This window comes from Nuphar pumila, chromosome 1, assembly GCF_984573655.1.
Source record: "Nuphar pumila chromosome 1, dmNupPumi1.hap1.1, whole genome shotgun sequence".
Classification (NCBI taxonomy): Eukaryota; Viridiplantae; Streptophyta; class Magnoliopsida; order Nymphaeales; family Nymphaeaceae; genus Nuphar; species Nuphar pumila.
The window spans coordinates 39,892,086-39,910,895 of record NC_143249.1 but is presented as its reverse complement, the minus strand read 5'-3'; the positions used below and the strand labels follow the sequence as shown (position 1 = coordinate 39,910,895).

The window sequence follows — 18,810 nt, the reverse complement described above, 5'->3', positions numbered from 1 at the left end:
TCTTCGTTTAAATTACCATTCAAGAAAGCATTTTTAACATCAAGTTGAAAGATGGGCCATTTTTTAACAGAAGCTATAGCAATAAGGGCTCGAACACTAGTCATTCGAGCAACTGGGGCAAAAGTTTCATCATAATCTACCCCATACTCTTGGGCATAACCTTTGGCTACCAACCTAGCCTTATATCTTTCTAATGAACCATAACTCTTAGTTTTTACTTTAAACACCCATCTACATCCAATGGGTTTCTTGCCATTGGGAGGATCAATGATTTCCCAAGTTTGTGCCTTTTTAAGGGCATTACGTTCAAGCTCCATAGCTTCATTCCAATGATCATATTGTTTAGCATCATTGTAATGAGATGGTTCATGAAAGGAGTGAAGAGCAAGAAGACATGCTCGATAATTAGGGGAAAAAGAGTCATAAGAAACAAATCTATTTGGAATCTTAGGAATGCGATTTGATCTTCTTTGAGAGGTTTCTTCTATCGACTCATTTTGAGAAAATCTTTCAAGGGTACATGGAGGATTTCTTTCATTCCTTCTAGAGTAGACTTGTATTTGTCTTGAAGCATTTTCTTCTAAGTTTTGATCATTATTTGGATGTTCAACAAGATCTTCATTAAGAGGTTCATTAAGATCTATATGATCATCTATGATGTTTTCTTTAGGTAACAAGTCAAATAAAAAGGAATAGTCAATATTTTCATTCGGTTGATGCGAAAAACCATTTTCTTCTTCGAGGAATGTGACATCTTTTGAGATATAAAGTTTATTATTAAGTATGTCAAAACATCGATATCCTTTTTGTTTTTCGCCATATCCCAAAAAAATACATTCAATAGCCCTAGGAGAAAGTTTATCATTTTTGCGAGTTAAAACAAAGCATTTACATCCAAAAATTCTTAATATTTTATAATCGGGAGACATATTGTAAAGTTTTTCAAATGGAGAAAGATTTTTCAAAGAGGATGAAGGGATTCTATTGATGAGATATGTTGAAGTTAGAACCGCTTCGGCCCAAAAGGATTTTGGGATATTTTTTGAAATCAATAATGTTCTTGTAGTTTCTATTATGTGCCTATGCTTTCTTTCCGCAAGGCCATTTTGTTGCGGAGTGTTGGGACAAGAACGTTGATGACAAATTTCATTTTCTTTTAAGTAATTTTGAAAATCATTAGACATATATTCACCTCCCGAATCAGACCTAAGAATAGATAGATTTCCCAAAAATTGATTTTTAACCATTGCATGAAATTCTTTAAAGAACGAGAAGACTTCAGATTTGCGACTTAAGAAGTATATCCACGTAAATCTAGTGAAGTCATCAATAAAGACCACATAATACGAAAAACCTCCTTTAGATAAAATTGGGGAAGGTCCCCACACATCGGAATGAACAAGTTCAAATGGCCGAGTGGCAAAATAACTTCTTTGAGGAAACGGAGTAGCTTTAGATTTCCCAAAAATGCAATCTTTACAAGTCATGTGATTGTCTTTACAAGTATTGTTCAAAAAAGGGAAAAGAGACATTTTTACAAAATTTGGATGACCAAGTCTCTCATGCCAAATTCCAATACTTTTGTCTTTAACAAGATTGCAAGATGACTTAGATGGAAGCGTCAAAAAGTCCATAAAATAGAGATCACCCCTTCTATGGCCTTGCCCAATCAGCTTCCCTGACTGGAGATCCTGCACGATGCAATCTTTAGGTGAGAAAGAGACTTGGCATCCATGGTCAGTGATTTGGGAAACGGAAAAAAGATTTAAATTAATTTTTGGAACAACTCTTACTTTAGGAACAAAAAAGTTTTGAGAATTTTTGAAGTCAAGTGTTCCAATACTTTCAATTTTTAATGACGTTCCATCGGCCGTTGAAATATAGGAGGACATGGGTTCGGAAAAAACATTGGAAAGGGAGGTTTTATGAGATGTCATATGGAAAGAAGCACCAGAGTCTAGTATCCACATACCTGGAGGTGATGAAGAGTAGGCGATGGCGGCTCCGGATGTTGAAGGAGAAGACTTGAGAAGGTGTTGGAGAACTTCGGAGATATGATTAAGAGTTTCTTTGATATCTCCTTCTTTGGTACTTTCTTCCTTCTTTGGAGAATTTTCTCCAACCGCGGCAACCTTTCCTTTAAGCTTTGGACAAACCGGTCTAATGTGCCCCGGTTCATTACAATAGTGGCATATGATTCCCTTTCTAGGCCCATTGATATTTTTGTTAAAATGGGGAGGTCTATATGCTTTAACATTTGATCCGGGCCTATTAACGGCCAAAACCTCATCATTCCTAATGCTCAAGCCAAGTCGAGTTTCTTCTTGACATACCTTGGCAAGAGCATCTTCAATAGGTAGGGCTTTGCTTCTATGGAGAAGAGATGCCCTCACTTGTTCAAATTTCGGGCGAAGACCATAAAGGAATTGAAAAAAGTGCTCCTTTTCAATTTGCTTCCTTCTTAGTTCAATGTCTTGTGGAGCAACCCATTTGGGCTCAAGAAGGGCAAGCTCATCCCAAATAGGGGTTAGAGAGCTAAAATAGTCCCGGACACTCATATCCATTTGTTTGGTGGAACGAATTTTTTCTTGACAAAAGAATTGCCGAGCAAGATCCTTTTGGGTATACATACCCTTAAGGAAAAACCAAGCCTCATTGGCTCTTCTAAACTTGGCAATATTGGCACAATTTTTAAGATCTACATTGTTCATAAACCATGCCAAAATTTTGGCATGGTTACTTTCCCAATCCTCGATTTTGGATTGATGTTCATTAATGGCTTTGATGCGCTCATCGCCATCTAAAGCCTTTTCAACTTCATTTTCAATTTTGGTAAGAACAAGAGAGGGTTCGGGAGTAGTCCCCATAACAAAACCCCAAAGTTTCTTACCTCTTAGATGATTTTCCATAGCGGAGGCCTACATGAGATAATTGGACCCATTTAGCTTGAAAGAGAGCTCCACTTTAGAGTCACGTTCCATCGGCACCAAATATACTTCCTTTCTTCAAAACTTTGAGAGGCACGCTTTCCAAGATGACAAAAGAAAAGCCCAATCACCAATCGAGCTCTGATACCATGTAATGAAAAGAGGCGGAAGCACCAATAGGGCAAAAAGTCACTCCTTAAGAGTGACTACAAGAGCCAAGAACACAAACACCAAATGTGCACACACAAAACTCACAAATATAGAAAATGACTTAAAGTCATAAGTTGGATTTATCGAAGAAAGGAAGAGAAGGGTGTAAAAACCCATACATTTACAAGGGGGAACCTCCTCTTTATATAGTGGAGGGAAGCACTAAAGAGGACCCATAAAGGGGGCTCCCTTCTAGTCGTTGGGAGCCCCAACGGTCATAAATATGACTGTTGGGGCCCCAACGACTAGATTGGTGGGGCCCCTTTATGATTCCAAAAAGCAAAAAGACAAAAATAAAAAAGAAAAAGAAAAAGGGGAAAAAGAGAAAAAGGTAAAAAAGAAAAAGGTACATTTGGAATTACCAAAACACCCCTATCCGGTTTTTGGTTTATACAAAACAGGAAAAAACTATATAATTATGTATATATACATATATACGTATATCTACTTATATATATATACTAATGTATATATATATAAGTATATGTATATGTATATTTATATATACATAATTTAACACATATTACATCAAAAACTTGATTAACTAAAAATCTAGAATTCTTGTTAAATTGGTTTGATCCAAAGCATGATTTTTAGTGAATATGTAATGATAAACACATTTGAGTTTGGATTATAAAAAAAACACATGCAAATACGTTTTTAAAGGGGGTCTAGGAGAAGCTACAATCTCTCTCTCTCTCTCTCTCTCTCTCTCTATATATATATATATATATATATATATATATATATAGGGAGAATATTGGCTACACCTACACTATAGAGTAGAGTACTCTCTAGCTAAAACTCATAGGTGCAAGTTTTTTTCACCAACTTGACCTCATACACTTCATTGCCAAAAGCTATGCTAGGCTCAACCTAGGCAAGCTAGGTGTAGGGCCATTACCTAGGTTTATGGATCCTAGGTGGTAGGGCCTTGTCTTTTTACCTAGGCTGCCTAGGAGGTTCCTAGGCCGCAAGGACATGGTTGTCATTTTTTTTCTCCTTTCTTTCTTTTTCTTCTTCCTCCCGCCCCAAAAGATTTATTTTTTTGTTTTCTCATTTTCTTATTTTTCTTTTGTTTTTCTTTTTTACCTTCTTATTTTTCTTTTTTTCTTCCTTCTTTGACCCTCTGGCTTCTCTTTTTCTTCCTCTTCTTCCTTTTTCCTTTTTCCTTTTTTTTCTTCTTTCTTTTTCTTGTTGTTGTTGTTGTTTCTTTTTCTTCCTCTCGCACATTCACTCTTTTTTTTTTCTTCCCTTTTCTCCATTTCTATGTCACATGGGTGCGGGTGCAGGGATGCAGCACTTTAAAAAACCTTGGGTACGGGGGTGCAAGTGCGGGAGGGCAAAAATATAAAAAATTATATAATATTATTTATATATATAATATTATTTATATATATAATATTATATATATATATATAATTTTGAAGTTTTAACAGTTAACACCAGTAACACTAATGAAATAAAAAACAATTATCATAATATCATTCATCATGCATGCAATAAATCAAATTAACAATCTACAATTCTATTATATATCATAAAAACTAACACCACAATTAAATCAACCTAAATATATTATAGAAACAATTAAATAAGTAAAGCAAAAAAGAACTAAATTACATACCAAAAGTATATCCTACAATGTATATGACGATGAAGTAATGAATCTTAATAATTTTCTACTTTATCATCAAATGCATCATAAGAAGGAAGGTTGAACTCAGATAAATACATGTTTGCAATGTTGAAATCATGCTGTCCCTCTAAGTCACTCTTCTGGGTTTACATCCCAAAATTTGGATGTTCCTTGTCTACATTACAAACCCAATTTAAAAATGTTAAATACAATATAAGTATATTTAAATGAAAAACTAAGAAATAGTCAAATAACTAAGTGAGCGAATTAGTATCTGTATTTATCATTGGTTTGCGAAAGTAGTCAAAGATTTAAATGAACATATACTAAATCCTCAGCACACTTGCTGGTGAGTTTGTTTCTCTTCATGTTATGAATTTGAGAATATGTGCTCCAATTTCTTTCACAACAAGATAAACTAGTAGGTTGGGATAACAATCTCAATGTAAGACGTTGGAGAAGAGGTGTTTCTGATCTAAATGTTGACCACCATGTGATAGGATCTATATTATCCTCCTTTCTTGCGAGTAATACTTGTTCATATAATCTCGAAGATGCAAATTTTTTAAACTCTTGTGTGACTTGATTTAGAATATGTGCTTCTGGATAAAGTCTTGTCATACACATATTTCTATGTCTTGATAGCTCTAGGTCTAAATTTGGAGGTACACAACCAATACTACCTTTCTGCTACTTTTTTGCATAATATTTTGGATTAAGATAATGTGTCATGCAATGCAAATGAGTATTGCTCTTATCCTATCTTCTGACTAAAATTGAATGAATATGGTTAAAAAAATTTGAATCATCAAATGCAGGATTTTTTCCTTCATGATTGAAAACTACTTGTATTTTTTCAATCATATTATTCCCACATTTTATAAACTTTGTGAAGCATGGGTTCATCCCTATCAACTTCTCTCAACATTTCTCAAATAGGTTGCGTAAATTGAAGGAAATATACATCTCTGTCCCAAAACTCATCATCAACAATGAATTTTTTAATTTCTTGAGCCTTAGCATCATCATCAGCACGATAGAATGTCAAATTCTCATCAGTTACCATGCTAACCAAAGCATTCTTCACTTCATTAATCCTCTTCACCATCACAATGATGGGCGCAAAACGTGTTTTAGCGACCTTCAATAATTTTATGTTAGAATGCCTATTAAATATAACATTAGCATGATGGTGGTTAACAATAAAATTCCTAATGATTTTGACATTTTTTTTTAAATATTCAATCCATGAACATAAAGCATATGCTGGTGAATTTTCTTCTTCTTTGGGACTGCAGATGCTCTTGAGGGTCAGATTCAAGTTGTGTGTTACACAGGGAGACTAAAAAATATGAGGGTACTCACCGTTCAAACTCAATGTTGTACTTTTACAAACTGGAGTGTTGTCTGTAATGATTTATATTACTTTCTGATCACTCACTTCTTTTATGACTTCTGTAAACAATCCTTTCAAATACTCTGCATTTTTATATTCTCCAGATGCATCAACTGCTTTCAAGAATACTGGGTTACTAAGCGAAGAAGCAATGAAATTGATTAGTGGACGCCTTTGAATATCTGTCCACCCATCAGAAACAATAAAAACTCTATTTTGCTCCCATGAATATTTTTTAATCTCTAGCAACCTCTCCACATTTGCCTGTGTGGTTCATAGTTTTTCTGAGCTTGGAACTACATAGCCACTCAAATTACAATTTGCCAAAGAATTGACTACATTTTTCGAATAAAGATTTCTAGCTGCATTAAATGGGAGTGGACTAGAATAAAAATATCTCCCTACTTTTCTATCTATCTCCTCCCTTTCATATGTATTGAATGTTGCTGTTATCGTTTCTCTTTCTCCCATATCCACTTTTCTTTTCTTTTTAGCATCTTCTTGGTGGCTTCCAAATGACATACTAATTGCGCAAGAATCATTCATTGTCTTTCTCTTCTCATATTCTTCTTGTATTGTCTTCGCATTGCCTCATCAACTTTTCTGTATTCTGAAATGCCATGTCCTAGTATCTTCAACAAATGAGCCTTAACTCTTGTGTAAGACCCAACAAAATTTCTTTCACAGAGCTTGCATCAAAATCTCTTATTTTCACCACCTCCTTTAGTTTTTGCAAGCTTATCTACATGTACCCATAATGACCCTGCATCATCACTTCCACTACAACTATCAGCAACACTAGCAGCAGAACTCACATGTGGGGATGCGGATGACGCAAGTCCTTTCTCTTTATCCGTCATTTTTGTCCTAAAAATACAAAAAAAGTTATAACTTAATATTAAAATCAATCAATTATGCAGTATGCACACAATCAAGATTTATAATATTGAGTGCAAAGCAGGAATCAAAATACGACAACTGAAAATAAAGATATGTGAGAAATAGAAAAGATTAAAAACCACATTGAGTGCAAAGCAATAAAAGTCAGCAAAGTCAAATAAAGACCATGCACAATAAAAAAAATGATATGTTCACGTAGTTATCAATTATAATCTCCATCATCTCGGTTTTCAAAGGACTTAAAAGCGGGTCTAACCATGGTTGTCAGTTGAGGAAGCGGGAGCGGGAAGCGATACGGGAAGCGGGAGCGGGAAGCGAGGCACTTTCAAAATTTTAGGAAGGGGGGAAGAGTGGGACCACTTAGGACCGATTCGGGAAGTGTCTCGGAAGCGACCTAGGAAGCGAGCGGGAAGCGAAAAAAATAAAAATAAAAAATAAAAAATAAAAAATAAAAAAAGTGAAAAAAAAAAACAGGAGAAGCGAGGGGGAAGCGTGCTTCCCATTAAAGGGAAGTGTGTCCCTCATTAAAGGGAAGCGCATCCCCCATTAAAGGGAAGCGCGCTTCCCAAAAAAGGGGGACGCTTCCCCCCCACGCTTCGGAAGCGCGCTTCCCCTTTTAGCTAGGCGCTTCCGGTAACCCTGGGTCTAACTGCAGGGTTTGACCCGCACCCTCATAAAGTCAAGACTCGAGCCTCAAGATCAATCATGTAAGCATACTGCCTAATGAATGTTTATATTCAGCATTTTTTATTTTGTATAATTGTTGCAAATAGAAACCTCAATTCATGAAGAAACACTAAGTATGCACAAAAAATGAGAAAAACAAGAAATACTACAAAGAAAATTGCATAAACTCAACTAAAATAAGAATTTTTATTTATCAACTCTGAATTGTCTTCCTACATAACAAGTTTTTATAGAAAAATAAAGCTTTAATCTTACTTTTGGATCTTGAATAGATTCAATATCCAAATATAAAGATCCAAAAACTCTAAAATCTAAAATGGATTTAAATGGATCCTTATGAACCCATCTTTTGCTCTGCTCCTACATCAATAACCATCCAAAACATTTTCAACATGAGGTGTTCAAGTTTAGTTCATTTTTTGTAGCTAGTTGAATCGAGCTTGAGCTAAATGAGATTAATACGACCTGTTTTTCTTTTCCAAAAATGAAGAGAGACCACTATTTTTTGTTTCAAAACTGAAAGTAATAGCATTTGAACTCTGGACCTATTGAGCCAAATTCAAGCTAACCCGTTTACAGAAAAACAATATTTAAACTCTAAACCTATTTTGCAAGCCAACAAATCGCTGCACACATAATGATTTTCTATGTTTGTGTTTCATGCAGAAAATCACTGCACGCATAATCACGGAAGAGACGGAGAGCGAGTGAGAGTGAGAGTGAGAGACAGAGGTCGAGTGAGAGAGACGGAGAGAAGAGACACAGAGAGTGAGAGAGAAAGAGAGCGAGTGAGAGGCAGTGAGAGTGTCAGAGAGCGAGTGAGAGAGAGAGAGCGAGTGAGAAAGCAGAGAGAGAGATACCTGAGGAGTGAGGAGGAGAGGTCGGAAGGCGTCGAGAGAAAAACTCGGGCAGGAGGAAAATTAGGGCAAAAAAATTGCCCTAATCCTCCTCTCCTAAGCCCTTTTCATCAGTCTTTTTTTTGTCCAAAAATTGGACACAAATGACCCTAGGTGCGTTGACCGCACCCAAGGTCGGGTTGACCACACCAGGTGCCACACCCGCATCGCGTCGACGTGGGTGCAACACCTGGTTGGCCGAGTCCCTGTGACATAGCTCCATTTTTATCTTTTTTCTTTCTTTTTATTTTTTGTTGTTTACATGTATTCATGTGTTTTTGACACACACACGAACACATACACACGTATAAAATCAGTTTTTTTCAGGTCTCTCTCTCTCTCTCTCTCTCTCTCTCTCTCTCTATATATATATATATATATATATATATATATATATATATATATATATATATATATATATATATATATATATGAGAACGAGGTTCATCCTATCTCTTTTTTTTTTATGTAACCGTTAAGACCCTCCAAATATCAAAGTTTTAGGTGTTTAATGCTCAATTTGAACCATTAGATGTGTTTATCAATACTTATTTATTGAAAAACAAGCTTTGTTTTAAATTGATTTGATGTAAAAATATGAACATTTTATCATGAACCGATGATTTTTTACCTCTTTAAAATACACATTTGAGCTTAAAGATAATCAATTACATGTTGTCCATTCATCAACAGTTATAAACACATCTAACGGTTCAGATCGAGTATAAAACATCTAAAAAATATGATTTAACAGTGACCTAATGAAAGAGGGGCGGGATAATTCTCTCTCTCTCTCTCTCTCTCTTTATCTATTTATATATATGTATGTATGTATGTTTATAAAGTAATCTGATGGTGTGCCCTAAGTTTTGGTGTATGTTCAATATTATGCAATTTCATGAATTTTGCGACATGTTACATTGAGTTACACACTTCATCCATAGTTACAATCATATGTTTGTTACTAATTTAATTATTTATTGTAATTTTTTTTCTTTAAGCTTTCTTTTTTTTGTCTTGCCTAGGCCAACTAATCCTGCCTAGGCCTCAACTAGTCCTTTTAGAGGTCTTCTGCCTAGGCTCCGACTAGCACTTTTGACAACTAAGCTCACATATGCATTCAACATGGTCAATTTACTAGGGAATGCACTTTTAATTGAGCAAGTTCAACTTAAAAACTTGATTTTCTCAAATTTTTACCATTGTTGATTGTTGAATTTGAAGCCTTTAAAAATCTTTGCGTAATGCAATGCAATTGTATCTAAAACATGTTTTTTGTCCAAACAAACGATATACATCATATCTGCAATGCTTGATTCACAAAAAACTCAACAAGTGATGGGATGGGCTTGTTTCTACTCTTGGGTAGCCAATATATATATATATATATATATATATATATATATATATATATATATATATATATATATATATATATATATATATATATATATATATATATATAGTTGAGCAGGTTCAACTTAAAAACATGATTTTCTCAATCTTGAAATTTTTATCATTGTTGATTGTTGAATTCGAAGTCTTTAAAAATCTTTGCTTAATGCAATTGTACCTAAAACATGTTTTTTGACCAAACAAACAATATACATCATATCTTATATATGGGTTAATATTTGGTGTTATTGAAGACAAAATTATATGGAACTATTGAGCTGGAAATCATAGGATCAAGCTTTATCGACTCCATCTGACCATATAGATGTGTTCAAGATGGTTTGTTTGCTAAGAATCAAACCTTGGATCCTGTTATTTCGATCCAAAAATATGATTTTTTGAGTCATGAAATTTTAGTTCATTGTGGATCATTAATTTTTGAAGCCCTTAAAAAACCTGCTTATGTGTCAGAATCTTGTGATTCAAAACTTATATCCCACTAAAGAGAACTTGTAGATCACATCCATAGGATTTAATCTACAAAAGAAATCTAAAACCTATGATTTCCAGCTCAATAGTTCATTTAATTCCATGCCTTCAGTAGCATCAAATATTAACCCTATATATATATATATATATATAAGTCCCAATCAACAAGTTTCTCCTAGCAAAATGGTGGTGGACTTGCGATTACAGCCCTTGGATGAAAGCCATTATGCCTAAATATGGTGTGACTGGTTGACCTTGGAATTGGGAGAAAACAGGGAGGTGGGAAATGGATTCAGGTGTCTAGTCAGGTTAGAATGCCATCCTAAAGACTTTGAAGTTCAGTTAGAAACTAAAATGCGGAAGGGGAATTCCTTATTATTTGGAACACTAAATGGTGTGGTCAGTGCACTTCTTCTGGGTGGCTCCTGCTCTGTACAGAATTGCTAGGGATCTGAACAGCAAGGGTTATTGACTGCTGGTCACAGGGTGAATTCTGGAGCAGTGGAACATGATATTTGGAAGGAACTTCAATGACTACTATTTTGAGCCTTAGATATCTCTCATGAACTATTGGAAGCCAAATGGGTAGAAAGCTGAAGTTGTTTGGAAGTGTAATAGGTCAAGTTTATTTTTTATTATATCTCTCCATAAAGTCCTGCTGTAACCTGGAGTGTTTCTTCCCAAGGAAACCATATGAAGCTTAGGCCCCTCTCCTAGAGCAAAAATCTTTGCTTGGCTGATCTCCTTACACAAGATTAACATACAATGCGATTTGAATAAGGGAGGCATATTATTATTATTATTATTATTATTATTGACAAAGGAATAAGGAAAAATATGAAAGCCCTTAATGGGCCAAGAGTATCATAGAAGACAGAAGAAAGAAGCATCTACTTTCTCACACTCTTCACTCTTTTGATGTCATAAAAGAAGCTGTTATATAGTTTGGAGGCAAGGGCATGGAAGCAAACAGAAGAGAGACTATGATAATGTCAGTTATCTATCAAGGGAAGAATTATAGCCTAGCAAGACACTCTTGGTATGAAAAAATGACAGAGCTCCATAGTATCGGTCCTGTTATTACTAACCCTGCCAGACATAATAGAACCTGAGAACTGAAAAAGTGGAAGCAGCACAGATATTGATTGTAATAGGGACACCGTATTGAATGCATCCAAACACTGCTGTAGCTATGAATGGTTTTGGATCCTCCATACCAGGCTTCAATAGGCTATGGTACAATGTCAAGGCATGTAAGAGGATTTGTGTAATGTTGATGAACCTTCGATCTTGAAGATGCGAAGAGAGAATCAAAGGGAAGCAGAAAAATAATGAAAATTGCAGAAAATTCAGAAAAAATAATGAATATTCAATCATCCATCTCCCTAATCCCTCCACATAACAAGCATTTAAAGAAAATAAAACCCTAATCCTATTTTGGATATGAGATAGATCCGTTACATAAAAGATCCAATTCTAAACAAAACCTAAACTAAAACAGGATCCAAATGGACCATTCTGACCTGGATTGTCTTGCTGCTCCACTCCTGCATCACTCCTTGGGTTGGAAAAAGACTTGGCCTCAAGTCTGGTCCGCTTTCAATTCTTCCAGTTTCACTCGACTTTTAAAAATCACGAAGGTGACACCATCTCCATCAGGTGTGGATCTATCGAGCACTGATCCAGAGAAGTTAACGGTGGAAGGATGCCTTTTGTTGATGACCCAAATAGAGGGAGTATTGGGACTTTGTTGTTCCTTGGTGGCTAGTGCAAAACAATTCCAAACCGATCCACTTGTAATATATGATCCAAAGTAGAAAGGTCCAGTTGTAAATGCTTTTGGATCCAATTGGATTTAAGTAGATCCAAACAATCTATAATTGGGTTCAAGTTTTTGTTGGGTGTCAGAGTAGGACCTAGATCAAATGGAAAAGTTGAAATTCCTATTTGGGCTGGACATTTAGAAGTAGGACCAAAGATATGGATTTAGATTTGATCCAAGAAAGAGTTCAAACCAAACCCGACTGAATTTAAGTAAGGAGGTAAATCCGGGTCCAAAACTAGTGGCAACTGATTCTGGACCTGAGAACCAGTAAGAACCGGGTTTGAACCGGTCTGAGCCACGCCTTAACTGGTCCAAAATGAGACTGAGAGGGGTGCAAACAGGGTTTTGGATCGACATAGGGAGAGAACCGGTTCAAAGTGGAACCGGTCCTCCCTCTCTCGTGGGAATGGGTCAAACGACCTAGGGTTAGGAAACCCTAGGCCCTCTTCCGCCGATGGTGGGGTCTGAAGGGATGACTGTTGATGGCCTGAGGTGCCATTGGCCAGGAAGGTTCGCCAGATTCTTCCTGGCCGGCGATCAGCTAGCCCTTGGTTGGTTTGACCGTCCCACGTAAGAGAAGAGAGGTTGAGTGTTAAAATATAATGTATATATATATATATCAAGGGTATTTTGGTCTTTTTAGTCAACATAATAAATACAATCTAGTAGGGGCAGTATATATTTTTTTGTTTTATTTATTTTTCTGTTTTATTGAGTCTTAGTCAACATGACTGTTGGGAGGCAGTCCAATGACTGTTGGAATGCCTCCCTTCCTACCTTGAATGACTCTATAATTAGAGCCATTCTCTTGTATTAATTTATGCTTTTTACAAGCATATTTGAAGTGATATACAAAATTATATTTTACATTGTGTTTCTTGTGAGATTGTGATTTGTCTCCTTTGTGAGATTGTATTTGATCCATTACTGGTCCTTGTGTTTGTGATCTCTTGTAGCTCTTAGTGGCATTCCATTGTGATTGTTACACTTCATTTCAGAGAGACCCCTCCAATGTTGGTGGCTGAGGAAGAGGCCTTACCGCCGGTGAGTAGTGTTGTCGTAGGCGACCCCATCTGTCGACAGGTCGCCAAATGGCATGCCGCCGATGGCTTCTCCCCTTCCGATTAGGAGAAGCTGAGAAACAAGAGGCTGGAGGATTGTAAACCCCCGTCCCTCCCCTCCAGTTGCAGGCGGGCGGGAGTGTCCGGCCGGCAGGTTGGCTTCCCGCCGGCCTACTCCTTCTGACCACTTGACACTGGGAGGAGCAGGACCGACAAGGAAGGCTTCCCCTTGGTCTTTGGAGTGAGAGAGGGGTACAGATGGGGCAAACTCACTGCCTTCTGATGGGAGCTGTGTTGGGGGCATGGTAGGTTATTGCATACTCGCTTTCGGATCATGCACTGTTGATGAGATGTGGCTGGGGGTTGTAGGTCTGTCAATGGGCGACGACAGCAATTGGGTATCAATTGACAGGGAATCCACGATTCTCACCGTATCGTCTGGCCTTTGTTGCTCCATGTGCGCCTCAAACTGCGTCCTAAGCATTGCCATCATCATGTCGAACTTCCAATCCAACACATCGAATCTTTGTTCTAGATTCGACACCTTCACGTCCGTTTCGCACATGTAGGTCTTCACATAACCCACACACGCTTCTATGGATTCTCTCAATTTGCTTCTCGAACTATGCAACATTACGAACAAGAAAACTCTATGTTACCCTACTCCTATGTACGAGAATCAAAGGGAAGCAGAAAATTCAGAAAAATAACAATATTCAATCATCCATCTCCCTAACCCCCCCACATAACAAGTATTTAAAGAAAATAAGACCCTAATCCTATTTTGATTATGAAATAGATCTGTTACATAAAAGATCCAATTCTAAACAAAACCCAAATACAAAAAAAAGACCTAAACTAAAACAGGATCCAAATGGACCATTCAGACCCGGATTGTCCTGCTGCTCCACTCCTGCATCAAATGGTACATGAATGAAAGTAAACTATATTTCACATGAAAGCATTTACAAAATATATTGTAATGTAGAATAAAATGCCTGAAATATATTAATTCCAAAAGAACACTGGATCTATGTAACTCGGATGGTTTATAATGCCAGCTTATCTGTTTCAGTACTGGTATGCTTGGGTGCTAGTGCTGGCTACTTACATGTATATAAATATGATATGCACTATCTTCATATTTCTCTCTCTCTCTCTCTCTCTCTCTCTCTCTCTCTCTCTCTCTCTCTCTCTAGACTCTTGTGAAAGAGATCTGTTATTTGAAAATGGTGGCCATTATATCCTAAAAAAAATGGTGGCCATTCTGTCCTCAAAAAAAAAAAGGAAAAAGAAAATGGTGGCCATTATCATGTTGATGGTTCATCTTGTTAGAGAGAAATCAGATTTTTTTCAAATCTTTAGTATGAATGCAAATTGGTGCATCCAGAATTTTATTGATATGCTTTTATTGTTGAATTCTTGTTGCCTGGCGATCTACTGGTAATAAAATCTTTCACTATGAAAAGTTTACACACACATGCGTGCATGAATGTCTCAACCCCCCCCCCCCCCCCCCCAATGCACACGCACACATGTATTATATATGCCTTTAGCTGTAAATTCTTCTTGTTTGACTTTTGTATTAGTCTGAAGTTTTTTTCTTTTTTGGTAGTGTATTTTGCTTTGTGAGGCTGATCTATTTGGCCTTCCACTTCACTTTCAAATTGTGGAGATGCTTGAGGATTTATACATGTATATGTTTGTAACTATATATGTACATGCTCATTTTTCTTGAAAAAACACATATATATTCTTTTTGTTCATCAAAACTCGCTATTATGATTAAGATAACCTTTTCTGGATAATGTCTGCAAAGTTGAAATGTAAGTGTGCAACTTCTAAAATCATGCAAGTGAACTGATTATGGTCCTTCGTATTCCTCTGGTTCTGGGTTGGTCCAGCAGGTTCTCTATCACCTAAAGATGCTTGTGTATATCTGCAATTAAGGCAAAATGGAAACCAAGTGTCAATGTTTTTATGCATATAATGTGTCAGAAAATGAACGTTGTAGTACATTAGCAATTCAATACCAAAGTACTGTCACTGTCAGCTCATATAGATGTATGTGTATGTAAGAAGCTGCATACAAGGATTGCTTACTCTCGTTTTTCCTTTCTTTTTTATAAGTCAAATATGAGGATTGCATCTTTCTTATTTGGACGTCATTTGATTCTATTTACCAGGACTGGGATCGGCAGAATCCAACGCAAATAGTCACAGAGATGTGTGGGTTTGTTACAATCCTCTCGGGTACCTTTTTACTGCACAAAACCAAGGACATGACTGATGGTATGTGAATCAGTTTAGTTGAGTTGCTCTTGAAACTTATATGTGGAGGGCCCAAACACTTCAGGATTCTCTTATTTTCAGGTCTCTCTGCTTCTGTATCAATGCGCCTGCCAAGACACAGCGAGGAGGATGGGTTTCCTTCTGAAGGCATTCCCCTTCGACGTCAAGATTCTTCCCGATCTTCTTGATGTATTGGTTACACCTCTTCATGGTTCAAAGACAGATGCACACTGTGCAACATTGGATCTTGTCAACGTTTTCTGATCTTCATTATTGTTTGATACAAGGAAATGGAGAGCTATGTGCACATTCAGAGGCCGGAAAACGGTTGATTCTCCGTCTCAAAAAAGGGGCGTTTATCAGCCTCAGCATTGAGTGTGGTGCCCTGTAACATCAAGTTGGGAAGATAAAGCAGATGGAATTCAAGGGATTTCTTTGTTTGGATAGGCCATCCTTTTCCCCCTTTTATCAATGCTCTTGGAGTAAGCTTATAAACCCTATCAAATCAAGTGATTTTTTCACATTCGTTACCACTATTGTCTCTGCTGCATGTAGTTGTGTGTTCCAAGCATATTAGCACATGGGATCGCCCCCATGAAGTTTGGAGAAATTTGTTTAGGTTCCTGAACTATAACAAAATTTTCTTTATCTGCCTAACCTTTCAAAAATCTCAAATAGATGCCTAGTTTTTCATGAAATACCTCAGATAAGTGTATGATGCCAAGTTGAGGGAGGTGGAGGAGTTGCCAACAGGCCTAAAAGGTAGTAAGGGTGATGTGGGTGCAGTTGTGGTGGAGGGCAAGGTATTGGGTGACGGGGGTAGCAGGATGAGTGTATGATGGATTGAAAGAGGAGGGGGCTGAGGAACATGGGAGGAGCATTGGTGATCAGTGATCTCCCTGCGATCCTCTGAGCTGGTCGGCAGCTTGACCCATGATCCCGCCATGTCCATGAGGTTCAGCATCAATCTCTTAATCCTTGTAGTCCATCTTGATTAAGGATGCAAACAGTTCAGATCTGGATCAGCTAAATGCATGGGGATTCAGATCAGAATTGGATCTGGAACAGTCAAAAATTGCAAAACCTCCATCCTGAATGTGACCCATTTGCATCCCTAATCTTGATCTAGCATCAATATTAAGAAACTAAGATAAATATCAAGAATAGATAAGTGAGAACATGCATAAGGTGAAAATGTAAAGTTGCTTTCCACTTAATAGTTTTCGTTCAAAAAATTGGATGGAGATTGGGTGAGGCACCTATTTGAGACATTCCGTTAAAGGTTTAAGTATTTAATTTAATTGTTGAAAGAATAGGCAGTTAAATGTAATTTTTCTGTACTTTAAGCACATATGTGTAGATCTGGATAAAATTTGTTTTCATTGCATCTGTTGCGAGCATTCCTGACGAGTCCTGGTTTTTTCTTATTCCTACTTGAGGAAGTACTGTTTTCGACATAAGCCTATGTGCATGTATTTTCATAATATTTGCTTTCTCTGAGCCACGGAAGGATAAATGGCTAGATTCCTGGGGTTAGGGCTGGTAAATGAGTCAAACAAACAGAATAGAGTGTTCAAGCTCAGCTCGTTCTTGTGGTGAGTTGAGCTCAGATCAAGCTCGAGATGATGGCTTATTTACGGGATATGTATTAGGTGGTAGCTGCCTACCATTTTTCTGGACTATCGAATTTTTGAAGTATTTTTTTATGTTTTCTTTAAATCTGTCTGTAGAACTGTGTTTTACATGCTTGAGTTGATAGGAATACTCTTGGATGGTCCGATTCTGACATGCAGGTAGGTTTTTATAAGTTTTAAAAATTGACAGTCTAAGATTTAGATAAATATTCAAGGCTTCAAAAAACTTTTTTTTTTATACCTAGCAAATCAACCGTACCAAATACATCCGCAAGGTCAGATTTATGAAAACCAACCCATGAACACTCATTTGCACGTGGTAAGCTGGGGGTAGGCAACTACCACTTTATATGCTGCCTACCACTTTCTATCAGGATTTTTAAGGGTTTTTTCATGTTTTTCTTAAATATGATAGTACAAATGTGTTATTCATGCTTGATTTTATAGGAATCGACTCTTGGATCACCCAATTCTGGTATACAAGTAGGTTTTTATAAGGTTTAAAATCAACGGTCTAAGATTTACATAAATATACAAAGCTTAAAATTCATTTTTTTATCAAATAAGTATATTCAAGTATCATGTTTTAGGAAATCAACCATGTCGAACACATCCGCAGGGTCAGATTTACGAAAAACAATCCAAAACACCATTCGCTTGCGGTAGGCAGCTACCACTTTTCATATATATGTAAATAGTAGAATTTTGACTTTGAACCTATTGAGCCAAACTCAAAATGGCTCATTTACAAAACAAATACATTGTTTCAAGGTGGTAAGCAATAGGATTTGAACTCGAAACCGTTTACTTATAGCCAAGCACTTCAACCATCTACGTTTTATATATATATATATATATAGAGAGAGAGAGAGAGAGAATGTTTTTTACTAGTAAACAAGTCCAGCCGAGCCAAACACTTGTTCACGTTCAGCTTGCCAAGCCTATTTCACGAGTTAGGATGAGTTTTTTCCAAGCTGAACACAAACTCATGCCTCAAGCGGCTGGTCTTGTTTTCCAGTGCTAGGGCTGTCAACAGGTTGGGTCAGGGTCAACCTTGACCCTCCCACATAATTAATGACCGGGTTTGGGTTTTGCCGTGTCATAAAAATAGAATCCCAAATCTGGATCTGGATAATTTTAGAAATTTATTTTTACTGAAAATACATATAAAATATTCAGTACGGGTCGGGTACTCAGCAAAAAAGCCAGGTTGGGTTGGGTACCCAGCAAAAATCATAACCCAAATCTGGTCCGCATATTGCTTGAGTCGGGTTCAAGTTAACTCAAATATCATTCAGGTCAGCACTTTTCATGCCCATACCCATGAATTCGGGTCGGGTACCCAGTTCTACTTGGGGGCTGTTGTGAGTCGGTATGTGATAATACGAGAAGAAACCCTTTGGCGAGCTTTACGGAGCAAATCATAATACATTGCTATTGTCATAAAGGAAGCCCTCAG

At 36.9% G+C, this 18,810-nt stretch overlaps 1 protein-coding gene across 1 annotated transcript in view; it reads left to right on the top strand.

The window, feature by feature from the left end:
- Positions 1-16,247, top strand: part of LOC149848767 (putative magnesium transporter NIPA4) — a 47,399-nt gene extending 31,152 nt beyond the window's left edge. Inside the window, exons 8-9 of the mRNA XM_089997335.1 lie at positions 15,612-15,717; positions 15,799-16,247. Of these exons, the coding sequence (XP_089853461.1) occupies positions 15,612-15,717; positions 15,799-15,905 (213 nt within the window). The 3' untranslated portion in view covers positions 15,906-16,247. The remainder of the gene's footprint in view (positions 1-15,611; positions 15,718-15,798) is intronic.
- The last annotated feature ends 2,563 nt before the right edge of the window (positions 16,248-18,810 follow it).